The sequence below is a fragment of the Emydura macquarii genome, unplaced genomic scaffold (genome assembly GCF_026122565.2).
Source record: "Emydura macquarii macquarii isolate MOO-44397 ecotype Brisbane River unplaced genomic scaffold, CSIRO-AGI_Emac_v2 contig_2321, whole genome shotgun sequence".
NCBI lineage: Eukaryota > Metazoa > Chordata > Testudines > Chelidae > Emydura > Emydura macquarii.
The window spans coordinates 3,993,098-4,009,033 of NW_027132458.1; the positions used below are offsets into that span (position 1 = coordinate 3,993,098).

At 42.9% G+C, this 15,936-nt stretch overlaps 2 protein-coding genes across 18 annotated transcripts in view; one reads left to right on the forward strand and one right to left on the reverse strand.

The window, feature by feature from the left end:
- Positions 1 to 6,964, forward strand: part of MLH1 (mutL homolog 1) — a 32,017-nt gene extending 25,053 nt beyond the window's left edge. For both annotated transcript variants that reach the window (XM_067560929.1, XM_067560930.1), the window contains 5 exons: positions 936 to 999; positions 1,999 to 2,163; positions 2,414 to 2,506; positions 3,177 to 3,290; positions 6,605 to 6,964. In XM_067560929.1, the coding sequence (XP_067417030.1) occupies positions 936 to 999; positions 1,999 to 2,163; positions 2,414 to 2,506; positions 3,177 to 3,290; positions 6,605 to 6,772 (604 nt within the window). In that variant the 3' untranslated portion in view covers positions 6,773 to 6,964. The remainder of the gene's footprint in view (positions 1 to 935; positions 1,000 to 1,998; positions 2,164 to 2,413; positions 2,507 to 3,176; positions 3,291 to 6,604) is intronic.
- A 724-nt stretch (positions 6,965 to 7,688) lies between these two features.
- The window catches only part of LRRFIP2 (LRR binding FLII interacting protein 2), a 94,488-nt gene continuing 86,240 nt past the window's right edge, over positions 7,689 to 15,936 (reverse strand). For 15 of the 16 annotated variants that reach the window (XM_067560946.1, XM_067560947.1, XM_067560937.1 and 12 more), the window contains 2 exons: positions 15,038 to 15,142; positions 7,689 to 8,624 (listed from right to left, as the gene is read on the reverse strand). In XM_067560946.1, coding sequence (XP_067417047.1) covers positions 8,514 to 8,624; positions 15,038 to 15,142 — 216 coding nt within the window. In that variant the 3' untranslated portion in view covers positions 7,689 to 8,513. The other variant, XM_067560938.1, reaches the window with a different exon arrangement.

Sequence of the window (15,936 nt, forward strand, 5' to 3'; positions counted from 1 at the left end):
ATCCACTCGGGGAGTTACAGCACAATGGTAGATTTGCACCTCAGTTTGCCATGAATTAATGTTTGTGTAGACAAGTGGTAAGATCTAACACATCTGAGTGTACTAGAGCTCTAACAGGCTGTAATAAGGTTCACTTAAAGTTGCCACACCACTCAGATTGAAGGTCTGTAGAGTGTGTGCATAGATTATGCTGGCACTTAGTTGAGACAGCAAAAATAAAAGCACTCCTCCCTTGTTTTGAGAAGACTATTAGTCACTGTCTCCTAAACAGTACATTTGTATTGTTCCCATTTGTTACGAGATCTGTGGCTGGTACCCCCTCCCCTACTCCTCAGCATTTCTTTGAACTGTAACCTGTGGAAAATAATACTGTATGGTAACCAGGAACAAATGAATAGTAGCTGCATGTTAGAATATTTAAAGCTTTTGCACCATTATTGCGGAAACTAGCATCAAGAAATAAGCTCACAATTTATTTGTGTATTGTGTATCTGGTGGTACTATTGTTTTTGTCTGTCTTTTTAAAAAACTATACAGGGGAACCCCGATTTTCCAACCTAAGTGGAACCGAGGCCAGATAAACCAGAGAGCGGGCAGCTGGGGCTCTATCAGCCTTGGTTAGCTGAGGCTCCCCCCGTCAGCTTGGGGCTGACAGCCTAAGCCACTTTCATCCTTGGGTGGCTGGTGGTTTGGTTAATAGAGAGTCAGAAAATAGAGGCTCGGTTAAATGGGGTTCTACTGCATAGCCAAAATAATAGCTTTATTAAAGGACAGTCCATTCCTATTGCTATTTCCCATAGGATGTTTATTTCCCTCTCCTCAGTATACTGTTTTTTCCAGGATTCTGCCATTACAAAGGGGAGAATATGCATATGACACACAATTTAGACAGAAATGGTCATTTCAATAAAAAATTAACTTTTTGTCCCATTCAGCCAAGAACTCTTCTACCAGATTCTTATTTATGACTTTGCAAACTTTGGAGTTCTGAGGTTGTCGGTAAGTATAAGCACATTCCCTTCAAAACATATTAGAGATATTTTGGAGACAATCTGATATGAAAGTTTATCCTCACATACGTGGGGTTGCTACCACATGCAATTAGTGACCACTTGAAAAAGTTAGTCTACGTATCTTGCACAGCATCACATAAGAACTACTTGGCAGAAATAGCTGGAATTCTCCTGGTTAGCACTCAACTGCCATGAGACCGTCCTTTCTCTTCCTGTTATCCTCTGCCTCATTCACTGTACACCTTTCAACTTCTGCAATAACTGAGTCTGGCATCCTACAAACGTCAAACCCTGATTCATCCCCACAACAGGTCCATTCTGACAACTATCTTAATGCCTATGCATTTGAGGGTTGAATTAAGGCTAAAAAAGCAAACCTTAATTTTATCATTTTCTAAGTTTTAGTGCTTGTTTTTGCAGCCTTAATGTAGTTTTGTTGGTAATTATGTTCTGTATGACGTATACTGTTTGTTTATACTGCTGATGAGGTAGATATGAGGTTGGACCTTTTAAATTGCAACCAGTATATAGTTTTTTAAAAATGTACTCCTTTTATATGTTTAATCTTATTTGCACTAACAAAGTAGCAGATTTGTTAATGATTCCACAGCACGTACAAGTTCTAATATTGGGTGCTTTATTAGCATCAGATTCTGTTCCTTCAACAGTTTCATTGCTAATGCACTAGGTTGTGTGTTAAAACACACCTCTTACTTTGCTCTGTCCTCATCAGAACTGTTTTGGGAAGTGCTAAATTTAGCTCTTAAATATGTCACTGTATTTTGCAGTAACATGGGCCTTCTGTTGTAAAGATTATTTTGTATTCTCGGTGGGAGGAGGGAAGTAAAATTGACTGACTCCTGCATAGGGGGAGAAAATCCCTGCTTACAGTTGGGCACTTGTGGATGATGAGCATCTGGATTTTAAAGGGTTGAAGTGTATGGGTGGTAGTGCTGATTGTATTCTATCTTGTGGTCACACACAGGAGCCAGCTCCTCTGTATGATCTAGCTATGCTAGCCTTGGAGAACCCTGAAAGTGGCTGGACAGAAGAAGATGGCCCAAAGGAAGGACTTGCTGACTACATTGTTGAGTTTCTAAAAAAGAAGACTGAAATGCTGAAAGACTATTTCTCTCTTGAAATTGATGAGGTGACTGCTGCTGTTGCTTCTATGTCATAAGGTTATTTGTATTACCCTTAGGTGTTGGTAATGCACAATGGGATATTGTCTCTTCATTGAAACTATATTTAGAACTTGTGCTTTAAGACTACTAACCTGATCTATACAATCACTAACTGTGTAGCAATAGCAGTAGCCTGGGGGTGTAGCTATGTCTAGAAGATACATTTTTGTAAGACCATAGATATTTCAACTTGTAAAGAAAATATCATGCTTACAGGATGGAAACCTTACTGGATTACCACTTCTGATAGACAACTATGTTCCACCATTGGAGGGACTGCCTATGTTTATCCTTCGCTTAGCCACTGAGGTACGTTGCTCTTTAGCAGTTAATGGGGAAGCTAATTAGCTAATTCTTTACCTTATTTTTTCAGTGTCATTTATTAGAAAATGGGATTTTTAGATGTGCTTTAAAATTAAATTACTAATAGGTGGGAATGCAAAAATTCACCCACTAAGAAATTCATAACAAGTTGATGTGGCTAGAACAGTTCATATGGAAGCAGGTCTATGCCGTTTACAACAGAAGCAGTTGATGCAAAAGTACAACTACTAATATTCCTTGCCTCAAATGACCACACAAAGTATTTCTAAATATCTGCCACTTTAGTAATTATCATATTATAATAGTGACAAGTGCTGGCCTATGGGCTCTGTTCTAAACTTTCTCTTCTAAAAGGAAAAGTGTATTGAGTGTTTAAAACCATACATAGCTAAATATTCACTGAGAATACATTTTCAAAAATTTCTAAATATTCATTTTATAATTTTACTTTCCCAGAAAGGCAAACTTTGTCTACTCTTTGCTTTCTCTGTATCATAACCTTACACCATCAAATGGTCAAGACAGCAGCTTATTTTGACTTTTAATTAACAGGGCATTTTTAAATAGACTGTTAACTAGCAGTAATGTTCCTTCAAAATTAGTATTTCAGATATTGAAACAAATGGCTGCTCTTACCAGGTTTCTATTTTGACAGGTAAACTGGGATGAAGAAAAGGAATGTTTTGAAAGCCTCGGTAAAGAATGTGCCATGTTTTACTCTATTAGAAAGCAGTATATAGTGGAGGAATCTGACTCAACCAACCAGCAGGTACAGTAACTGCCTATGCTGTCGCAGTCACATGGGTAAATTTTGTGTTGAATTGTAAAAACCTTTAAAGATGGCTTTCATGACTTGTCTCCCAATCTACTCTGTGGTATCAGGTGGACTGAGTAACATTGCAGCAGGGTTCTGAAAGAATGTACAGGCTTATCCTTTGTAGAAGGCTGCTTTACAGGACAAAAGGAATTTGTATTTAGAAAAGTCATTGTAAGAAATTCCCATATGCTTAGAAATAAAACACTGCCACACAACTTCCATCCAGGATAACTTCTCCTAAAGACGGCCTGGTACATGTACATACAAAAAGTGTTCTGTTCTGGCTGAATCTCTAAATGTTTAGCTACTCTTTCAAACTGCCCAAATCTGTATTGTTAAAATATCAGTTCAGCACTTTCCAAGTTAGTTAATTATTGGGTGTGGAACTTGAGTTTCTCAAACCAGAAAACTAAAGCATGTCCAACTGTTATGACATTCTGAACTGATCTACAAGAGATCCTGATCCAATTTGGGCCAAGAATGTGGGGAAAATGGTGCACATTCTTCATTCTTGCTCCTACCCCCAATCCCTCCATTGTGTGTGTGTGTGTAACCACCCATACGGTGCAGAAAGAGATTAGGGGGTTATAGTGTATAGTTTCTCAACCTGTGGGGGTACGCGAGGAAAAACCCCGTGAAGCCAGGTGGCATCCACCTGCTTCCTGCGCCATCCCACCTCCTAGCTGGGAGGTAGACAGCAGCTGTCGGCTTTTTGGGACACTGGGTGGCAGTGGCTGGCTTGGGCAGCAGCTGCTGGTTTTTTGGGAAGCCAGGCGGCAGCCATCTGCATCCTGCCCAGTCCCAGGTGGAAGCCTGGCAGCAGCCTTCTGCACCCTGTGAGCTGGGCTCGCAGCTGGGTGGCTGCCACCTGTGCCCTGGCTTGAAGACGGGCAGCAGCTGCCTGCCGCCTGCCCACATCCCCGGTTCCCAGCCTATGTGGAAGCCTTCTCCACCCCAGCTCAGAGCAGGTGGCAGTCGCCCACCTCCTGGGCTGGCAGCCAGGCAGCAGCTGCCTGCAACTTGCCCAGGGAGCAGCTCCCCTCCCCAGCTCAAAGCCTGGTGCCCAGAAAGCCAGGCGAAGAGCCCAGGGGCGTGCTCAGTCCTGGAGCCAGGCTCTACTGGCAGGCTTACTTGTCAACTTCACTGCTGTAGTTGTGCAGTGAAATTGACAACTGACAGCCCCAGAGTTTACCAGTATAAAAATTTTAAGAGGGGCCCACAGCGTGATTTGCCCCAGGGGCAGCCATGGGGAGCGCTGCTATCCACGGTGGTGGGCTGCTAGTGCCTGCTCAGACCTCACAAGTTCCCACCTGTGTAAGGAGAACACCATATGACCCCACCATCGGGCCATAGTGATAGGCTGGAGAAACAGCAGGGAGTTTTGTGATCTGCCACAGCCACACAGCATTGCAGAACTCAGAACTCTCCTGCTTTATGAGAAATAGTCATCCAGTGGTAAAGGGGAAAGATTGTATTTCTCAGAGTGGAAAATTGAGTGTTGGGGTACTTATTAAAATTTTCAATTTTAAAATTAAAAGGTTGAGAAACACTGTTATAGTAGATCACAAATGGAATAAGAATGTAATGTTGTTAAAGACAAATGGTATTCTAGGCCAGGGGTTCTCAACATATTTTTGGTGGCCTCAGACTGTAGCCACCAACTCTGGGTGGTGGCCGTTCTGACAAATTTTCCTAAAATACTTTAGGAAATACAAATAATATGCACATATACCTGTTCAAATCATTGTAATTATGTATTTTTTTAAATTTTTTTTTACAGATTAATACTAAAAATTAGGTACTGTTGTATTTTGGTGCCATGGGCCTCTGCTGCCTCTCCCAGATTCCTTATTGGCACCACCCCCATTGCCCCAAGTTCCCTTCTGTGGCCTTGCACCCCAGGCTCACCCTGCTCCTTACCTCTTAACCAGGGTAGCCAGTAAGGCCCGGGCTGAAGCTAGGGGATGCTACTTTGTTTCCTCCCATCTTTGCCCAGGAGGTTGTCTTGGACACAGGAAAACCCCCTTGTGGCTGCAGGCAGCCATGGCAGCTGTTACTTGAGAAACACTGTTCTAGGGTGTATTGTGTTCTGTATAAAACAGGAAGTAATTGCTCTGCTCTAGTTGGCAGTGAAGAGATATCAGCTGGAGCACTGAATCCAGTTTTGGTACCACAGTTAAGGACAATTTGATATTAGGAAAAATACTTTAAGGCAAGATTAAGCACTAAAGAGTTTACTTGAGGTGGCTTGGAGGTTTTTAAGAATAGGGTAACCATAGGTGTATCTGAGAGTCTACTTCTACTTAGTCCTGTCTTAGCACAGAGCGTGGATTAAATGGACTCTTGAGGTCCCTTCTAGCTGTACATGTCTATGATTGTTTTGGTAAAATCTCCACAAAATCTAGATTCTAAGTGATTAAAATAGTTGCAGATGACTCAATCAGCAGTTGTGCTGATGGTACAGGAAAATATTTTCTACCTATCTGCCAACTCAGCTGGAGCTGCAGAGGCATGTTGAGCTCCCTTTTTCCCAAACAGTCTGCAGCCCACATTATGTTGACACTTGTGGCAACCCAGTCCGTTGCAAATGAGTTGCATGGCTTTTAGGCAAGGGTTCTCAAACTTTTGTTGCTGAGACCCCCTTTGAAAATGTTTCAGGCTGTGACAATCCCCCAACAAAAGTGATGACCCCCTCCAATGCCATCCTTACTGTCATGCACTGGGGGCCAATAGCTTGTGACCTCCTGAGGAGTCACGACCCCCAGTTTGTGAACCCCTGCTGTAAGGTGAATGGACCTGCATAAACCATTGTTTGTAGCAGAAAAAATATAGTCCAGTTCACACGTAGCTATGCAAAGTTAATAGTAAAAAAGACAGTAAGTTCTTCTACCACTAGCCTAAGCAGATCTGTTGCAGAAGCCACCAGCACTCTCCTTTCAAGGTGAGCGTCTACTTTTATTTTTACACCCAAACCAATGCACTGGAAATCTTTGAGACTTTGACTCAAACTTTTTCTCTGGCTTAATTTAGAGCTACCATGATTTGCTTAAACACAGTGAATGGCTGGGGTTAAGTGGAAGCTGCCTAGAGATTGCTTTTATTTATCAAGATAGGAACTGATTTGCAGAGATTAAAGTAAATGATTTAGCCTTCCAAGCTACAGCAGTTTTAGCAGGAAAAAAATCAAACTTTCACTAAAAATATACGTTTCTATAAATTTGGTTTTAAGAGTAGGTCAGTCTTTTAAAATAAATCTTCTCTTTCAGAATGAAGAGCTTGGATCTGGTTCAACATCATGGAAATGGACAGTGGAACATGTTATTTATAAAGCTTTTAGGACCCATCTTTTGCTTCCTAAACACTTCACAGAAGATGGCAACATTTTGCAACTTGCTAATCTTCCAGACCTGTATAAAGTTTTTGAGAGGTGTTGAATACTTCAGGTGGATGGATATACTTGGTGTCCAAACTATTTTACACATTGGTGCATCCTGTAGTTACATATCAGGGGGATAAAGTTGGATGACTAATGGAAGAAAGGACTTTGTCATACTGACTTTCAGCAAATAGAGGGTATATTTGTCCTTTTTTCTGTTTCAGAAATAAAACTATATTCAGTTACTGTAGCTAATGTAATTTATAAATCGTGAAATACTGCAGCACTCTCCTCTTTACTGAAATTTCCAGCCATTTTGAAAGCATCCCTCCCACTAAGAATACAGTTGAGGTGCCTAAAAAAGGGAGCAGATTTCCTGATTAGTAAGTTTTCAAAGATAAAGTGCTGTCTCTTATAGAGAAGTATAGAACTGCCCTGGGATGAGGGAAGTAGTAATCCTGCAACAATCAAAACAGGTGCAGGAATTAGGTGACATTATTAGTTTGGTCCTACCTACTCACTACCTGGAGGCAGAACAAGATTACATAGAGGAAAAGTTAAGGGAGAGTCCACTAAAGGGGATGGAACAAGATGGCCAGGAAGGGCTTGGTTCACACTACTCAGATACTGCTACATGCAAAGGTCAAAAAGCCTTAGAGGTGAAACCTTGGGGACTGAAGGATCCTCTACAGATGGAGACTTCACCAAATTATGTAATTTTTTCTAAAGTAAACTTACCCCCTTTAGCTCTCAGCTCTAAAATGAAAAGAGTTAAACCCACCTTTTACCTGTAAAGTCAATTAAAAAGTTTTGAAATAACAAGTATAAAGTACATTAATGCCCTCTCAAAAAAACTAAAGATGAGGAATACTTACTGGAACACCTTATAGAATGTCATAGGTAACAAAGTTTGGTTTAAATGCCTATATGATTAAAATAGAGTTAAGATTGTATATATAAAAATAAGCCACTCATTTCTGGCCATTAAAGTGTCCATTTAATGAACTCCTCAGATATTTCTTCCCACCCTAAAGTTTCGTTCCACACAAGCAGCAGATGCCATACAATTTTACAAAGTACAACAAAACATCTTCCTTGGTTAAAGTCCCTACTTTTAAGAGTAGCAGAGCTAGCACTTCCTTGGCAAAATAATCTAGAACTCAAATGTGCCATCACCCATGCAAAACTAGTTTTTTATACAGTCCCTATTTTTATATAAATTTAAATATTTTATAAAAATGTACCTTTCCATCAAAGTTTATAAAGTTTAGTAAACACAGACCCCCAAACTGTATCTTAAAATAAATGTTATCTGATTTCAAAGGTTAGCTCTAACATAACTGCAGTCTAAATTGCACAATATAGAAGGCACTTGTGCTGTGGGAAGTCTTGAGCAAGTATATTTGTTAATTTGTAATAGACAATGTCCTCTTATTTCATGCAGTTGTCATCAAGCACCAAGCATCATTAAAGCAGCTGAGAAAAGTTTGAGTAAACTTGATTCCACAATTGTGAAAACAAATATTTTCTAGTGATAAGTCAATCATACAGTACTGTGCTCCAGCTCTGACTCTACGATTGAACTGCTAAAGAAAAATCCATCATTCACATAGGAATTCAAATTATTTTTCATTCTCTCATAAGTTATCAAAAGTATGCCATTTAATTCTGCAACTAAAATATTACTGAAGAGCTCAGTGTTCAAATAGGCTGTGCCACTGAAAGTCTATTAAAACAAGCTAAGGGCTAGTTATTCCAGGAGCAGTGCACAATTTGTTCTATTTTCTAAAAAATTTCTTCTACTGTTGAGATAGAAGTGCAGTCCTATTTGCCTTCATCTTCTCCAGCCTTTTCATTAAGTGGCTATTGGTCATCTCCATCTCTTCTATCCTGTCCAATGCTGTTCTTAACTAAAATGAAAACAAAAAGTTACATTCAATTTCAGAATCACTGCAACTGGTTTTCCTGGCCTGTCCTGTCCTGGCAGGAATAGCACAAATTAAAACTCTTAAGGTGAGCTTTGTGTTTAGGATCACAACCCAATTTTTTCTGTTGAAAGTATTGATTATGTTCTTTATAAGACTAGTCAGCTGGGTCAGGAAAGATGTCACCTGACTGACCACTAGCTTTGCAGTTCATTATATCCAAAGGAACCAGAACTCAATTGCTGACATTAGCATAACCTAGAAACAATTTAAAATTAAAGATTATCTTCATTTCTGAGCAGTTTGGCACCCACAGCTTCATTTTACAACTGCTCACTTGTGTAAAGTCTTCTGTGTCATCCTCAATAACTAACCCAGCTGAAGGGCAGACCTGTACAGCAGTTCCCAAGCCAATCCACTGACTAGCATAGTTAAATAGAATCTCTTATTTGGCTCCCTATGGGGTCAGCACTGGAAATTTGCATAGTGGTATGTCTCCACAGGGTGTCTCACATAAGGGGGCCCTCACACACTTGAACTCCACCCAGGGAGAGTTTGCTTTTCTGAAATTGACAGAATGATCAGCTCAGTATGGTGGAACTCTTACCACCTTTGCAAGAAGATAGGACCTGGATTTCCTCCTGACAAAGAAAGCTTTGCATTGGGTTGTACTATTTCAGAGGGGATGGGACTTGGGGTAGTTTATCTTGTACACTAAAGGTTTTATCGTTCTCATGATGGCACCTGGCATAGGAATAGGAGGTAGAAGGTGGGGTCAGATTAAGCTGGAAACTAAAGATGGTTTCAGTTTCATTGGCATTTATTAAATTTGCCTCCACTTTCAGCTTAGAGAGATTCTCTCCATGCTGACAGATCCTTCGTTTCTGCTATGTCTTTGTATGAAGGCCTGATGATCGGAGCCATACATATTTATGAATATCACTGACAGATTGCTGATCTTGCTTCCTCCACAGGTGGAGGTATTGCCAACATCAAAGGAAACCTATACCTGAAGTCTGTTCAAATCCTCACAGAGGAGGTGTTTAAATTCCTCACTTTTCTCCTCGAGGAAAGAATTGATACAGGTGCAAGGCCACAACCCAGTGTCTTGCACATATAAGATGGATAGTTTTTGTAATGTGAGCTACTGCTATGCAAAACTGATAAATCCTTTTTTAACAGGATGAGACAACCAAGCATTTTGCATCAATCAGGGGTGTCACGTGAGATAAGCCAGTTTTATTCTTGGCTATATAGCAGACTCTAGTGTGGAAAGAGGGAAACTGAGAAACTACTTTAGACAAAACTTTTGGGTGTGGTTGTAAAGTCATCTTGTCTTTGCAGAATTGTGTATAAGGAGGCTCTGCCATCAGAGCCTGCAACTCACTCTCCTTGTGGATGTTATTGCTAACAAGAATGCAGTTTTCTGACATAAGAGTAGAAAAGGACATGATGCTAGGGGATCAAATAGAGGACCCATCACGCTGCTAAGAGCACGTTAAGGTCCCACAGAGAAACCGGCTCTCAGACCAGAGGAAGTACATGAAGAAGCCATTTTAAGAATCTTGCTACCATGGGTTTGGAGAAGACGGATCTTCCCTGAATAGGGAGGGAATGAAATGCTGATGTCCTTGGCAGATGCACTTTCAATTAACTAAGTGCAAGCCCTGAAGGCACAGTAGGTACTCTAAGATGTCCTGGATAGAAGCCAGCGTCACCTGAATTCTGTGGGCCATTGACCACATGGAAAACTGCTTTCATTTTGTCCAATAGGCCATCCTGGTAGAAGGCTTTCTACTGTTAAGAAAAACCTGCTGAACAACTGCCGAATATCACTCTTCCTTTTCATTCAGCCCCACAGTAGCCACACCGCAAGATGCAGGGTGCTGAGCGTGGGGTGCAAGGTGTGGTCATGATTGAGTGAGTAGGTCGGGATGAAGAGGAAGCAGTATGGGAGGCTGAACTGACAATGCAAGAAGTTTGCAGAACCAATACTACCTCTCCCACACTGCAGCAATGAGGATGAGCTTGGCCCGATCCACCTTCAGCTTGAGCATGACCTATGGTGGTAGAGTCCCAAGCAGTGGTGATAGTCCCAAACATTATAAAAGCTGGCCAGCCTGTCCCCAAATGGAGGGAGACCAGGGGGAAGAGAATGACAACTGGAATATTGCTCTAGACCAAGGAGTCAAAATGTGTGTTTGGGGGATGCCAGGGGAGGATGTGTGGACTGTCTGTACCCTGAACACAACTGCTTCCTTCTGTGGGCTCTATGTCATTTCTGGGGTTGTCCCACTGTCTTGGGGGATGGAAAGGCTGCCCAAACATAGGCTGAAGACGATACTGTGTCTACGGTTGCTGTTGAACACTAATGGAATCTCTGCACTACTGGTGTACACAGCCCCAAGGACCAAAGGGTAGCCCTAGAGTCCTTGAAGGAGTGCAGAGTCTTGTTAGTTTTATCCAAGAACAGCCCCATACCACTGAAGGGCAAATCCTCAAGGACCTGCTGGACATGGGGGACAATGCACCAATTCTAAAGCCCAAAACGACCTCCTCATGGTCACCATAGAGGCCATCATTTTGGGTGAAGTATCTATGATGTCCAGCAGAGATTGCAAAACCGCCTTAGCCATGAAGCAGCCTGTGGTGACAAATGCCCAAAATTCTTCCCACAAGGCCTCGGGCAGCAAAACTGGAAATAGATGTCCAGTTGCCAAAGTTGTACTTGGACAGCAATGCTTGCTGATTAGCAATTCACATCTGCAAGGAAGAGGAAGTGTAATTCTTCCTGCCCATCAGGTCCATGCTCTTAGAGTCCTTCCTCTTGGGAGTGGACTTAAACCTGTCCTATCGGGCTGTATCATTCTACATGGTCACTACCAAGAAGCTTGGGGGGCTGGATAGGAATAAAAACCCTTAAATCCCTGCATAGAAACAAAAGCGCTTTTCCATGTGCTTAGCTGCAGGCAGTACAGAAGCTGGTATGCTCCAGAATACCTTAGCAGGCTCATGGAGCACATTATTAGGGAGAGTGACTCTCCAAAGGGCAGACAGCTGCAGGATATCCACTAATGTAAGGGTGTTCTCCTGCAGGAACTCCACTTGAATACCCAGGGAGGCAGCCACGCCCCTCAACAGGTCCCAGTATGCCCTGAAATCCTTCAATATCGAATGGGGGGAAGAGCATGGCACTGCAAAATCATCTGGGGATGAGGCAGTTAAGTATGCCCAAGCGGGATCCTGCTCGAGGGCTGACTGGCTCAGGCAGGATGATTCTGGAGGCTCCGAAGAGGAGAAGCCTCACTGGTACCTGGATCTATGGTGGATCAATGGTCACCACAGCAAACCTGGCTGTGATCTCAGTCTCAAGCAGGACAAGGAGCAGGACTTCTATAACCAATGAGCCATGGATTCCAGGGAGGCCACTGGTATAGATAGGGTTGGTAGCCAGTTGGTGCCAGGCCAGAGACCTCTGTCCCAACCATGAGCCGAGTGCTAAACCTGGTACCAATAGTGTTCCATGAATGCCCCTCACTCAGATGATGGAGAATGGGAAGAGGAAGATCCTGACTTGTACACTGAGGGGTCCTAGGCTTTGAGGGATAGCTGTGGGGTCAGCCCTTAGGGTGCAAACAACCAGCAACACTGGCAGGGCCAGCCATAGGCATACCAAAGTTCCTGCTTTCAAGGTCCTTCGTGCCAAACCTTTGACTGTGGAAGGGGAGCAGTGGGCTCTGACGCTGACAGACCCACAGGTTCAGTGGCCTTGCCAGCCAAAAGAACTATAAAGGACGCAGCCCTGGCAGAGTCCTGGACCAAGGGAGAGGTTGCAACAGAAAGGCAGAGGAGGTCCTCTGCTGCCTGATACGCTGATGCAGAAGCAGTAGGTGCCAGCATCGCTTCCGTTGGCACTGGACTCAATGGATGCTGCGGAGTGGGAACCAGAGTCAATGGTATGGGGTCTCTGACCTCCCTGCATGGTGCTGAGGAGCAATTGACAGGACTTGCTCCATCTCAGGCACAAGCATTCATTGAATACTGATCTACGGTTCTCCTGGGGGAGAGAGACAAGTCCCAACAGGACCTGGAGCAGCGTCCCTCAGTCTTATATGACCTTTTCCTCAGCACACTCAACAAGGAACGACTCCTCTGTCTCTTCGGAGAGGTACCAGCTCTGGGACATGAAGCTGCAGCACTATCTACACTTCAGGGCAACCTCCAATCTGAGGAGGGTCTCAGTGCCAAAGCAGGCCACATAGCCTGCTTCAGAGCAGATGCTGCTTCAGAAGATGATCTTTTGACACATTTGAGCCCGTTTCATAAACGATTGCAAAGCGAACACCATTCCTTGATGTAGGCAAGCACCATGTGTGAGGATCATTGTTGAGAATTCCCCACCTCCATACGATGGACAATGTTTAAACCCTACTGAGGACATCACCAGGGAAAACAAACAACTAACTCTACTGGGGTAATAATTAACTATATACAATTAGAGAACAAAGTCACTAAATAGAGGAATGTGAAGTAAGCACCACCCAGAGTTCCAACTCCAGCCCCTAGTGGTAAGGAAGAACTGAGGGAGGTTGGGGCAGCGCCACCTCGTATAGCCAGAGGAGGGCTACGGCCACAAGGCATGACTGCCATCCCTCTACAGGTACTATTAGGCAAAATTATCCGGTTTTGGCATGTAGGGCACCTAAGTGGAATACATGGCTGCATCTACTCAAAGAACAACTTCATGGAAAGAGGTAAATGGGTCCCACATCTACAAATAGATGGACTCTCGTATCTAAGCATTACACAAACACTGATGGATTTAATCTCACAATTATCTTCAATTTATGGCTAAAGAACAAAGGCAGAGAGAGGTTAAGTGACTTGCCCCAAGTTATACAGGAAGTTTGGGACAGAGCTGGAAATAGACACTTAGTTGAGATGGGTCTAAGTAAATTAAAGAGTATCCTCCTCTCCTGCTGCTATGTCTTAGAATCCATTAGCTCAGATACCCATGCAGACAACTCAGAGATAAAATGAAGCTACTGGTTTATTTCCACTAGGTTCTTTAGAGGACATAATGCCTCCCATCAGGAAGGAGCAGCTGAGGCAGAGCACCAAGGCCACAATGCACTGAGGCAAAGGTTGAACCTTAGCTTGAGCTTGGAGAGACTTTCCGATCTTTGCTTTGAAATCAAGCCTTTAACGCTTCCTGTGGATCAATCAGACTTCCCAGGAACAGGCTGATGATTAGAGGACTTTCACAAAGTCTCTCTGGAACATTAACTCCCAAAGAGTATGTCTACACTATAGTTAGGAGCAAGACTCCCAGCCTGGGTAGAAAGACTCCAGCTAGCCTCACTCAAGATAGCATGCTAAAAACAACAGTGTGGATATGGTAGGGGCAGTAGCTTGGGCTAGCCACCTAAGTCAAAGCTTGTTCCCAGGTATAGTGTAGACATACTCTTTGAAACCTAATATTCCATGGTGATCTCTCTCACGCTGGTCATTGCCAGACAATGCAGTAATAGTGCCGTCCACTAAGTAAAAGGGCTTGATTACAGTACAGAAGCTTTTTGAAGTTATTAGGAGGCCTTCTTTCCACCCTACTTTAAAAGTAATAACAAAAGAACAAAGACATACAGTTTTGAGATGAATCTTAGAATCAAGGTCTGGAACTGGGAGCAGACACTACTTGATGAGTCAAAGAGAGAGCAATGATGCTCACAATATAACATGCTCCAGACTGGGAACAAAGTGCAAACAAAGATGGAATAAGTCAAGGCCTCAATAAGACAAGGGCTTCAGAAGCCGAGGTCGTCAAATATCTTGTTGCTGCCCCAGCAGCTTCAACTAAAGGAAAAAAAGCAACCAAAAAACAGGCTGTCAATGCACAGATAAACCTTTTACCAATGCTCTCAAGGTTTCCAATTTGACAGCAAAGATACAAAGGTGGCAACAATGCAAGTGGACATAACTCACTCAAAGAACCAATGCACTAATGATGACGATGACGATAATATTGGCAGCATGTCCAAGGACTTAAGAGAAAAAGAGTTCAGAGGAGAGGCTGCTGCAGAACAGGAGAGCATTGCTGTAAGCTAAGACAATTGCCAATGAAGTGTTTACAGATCCTGCAGAACTCCTTTGCCAAGTACAGTGAAAAAATAATTGATCTTGGAATACAGTGGGCTAGCTTCAGGTGCATAAGATATCATATATAGAAAACTTTTTCTTCAGTATGACCATTTGTAGTTCTTAGCCCCTTGTTGAAAGCCAACAGACTGCTCACAGAATTACTCCCATAACAGCTGCAAAGGTTAAATGTTCATAGGCATTTTGTTTTATTAATGAAAATTCCATCATGTTTATTTTGAAAGGAAAAATGAGTTGATTACCTCTCGCTGAAGTTTCCTCTTTTCCGCTTTGAGTTCATCTTCCACTTTTTCTGCATTCTCTGTAGCAGCTTTATATCTCATCACCTGTCCTTCAAGTCTTCCAATCTGCAAGACCAAGTAAGCCACCAAGAAAAATAACTGCTGACTGCTTTATGATGGGAAGGGTCACCTACCTGTCTGTCCTCCTCCCCTCTCCTAGGTGGCATGCCACAACACTGCTCCCTGCATTATCTGTGGCACCCTCAGCAGGAGAGAACGTGGTCACACTGTCACAGTGTGCAGAGCAGCTGTGACTGAAGAGAAAGGGAAACATCAGGGTTTAAAGATCAGAGAGATAACAAGAAGGGAGAGTCACGGGAAGTAGAAACACCAGAGAAGACCCCCACTGTCTCTCTCCAGGGTGAGACAGCAGGGAGTGGATTAAGGAGAATGGTAGAGCACTGAAGACAGAGAGAGTGAGAAAACTGAAAAGGGGAAGAGAAGAAAGGAAAAGTGAACTGGGAAACAGAGGCAGTAGAGAAGCAGAGAATTGCGGGGGGGAACAAAACTGGGAAATGGAAAGGAAAACCAGACAAAATACATGGAAACGAGAAGCTAGACATGACAATGGGTCAGGATATGTTGTGAGAGATCATGAGATCCAAGCTCAGCTCTGTAACAAAAGGGGAAGGGTGTTCCAAGCAAAAAAGGAATAAGTACCACGAGCTTTAAAGCATACTCACCACACTCTAATTAGAATGCAAGGCTTATGACCTGTTAGGCCTGGTTTACACTAGAGACTTTTGTTGACAAAAATCAGCTTCTTGCTCCAAAACAGTGATGGTGTATACACTGCAATCCCCTCCCTTCCCCAACTGACCCAACTCCCCTGATTTTGCGACAGAATATAACCATCTCAA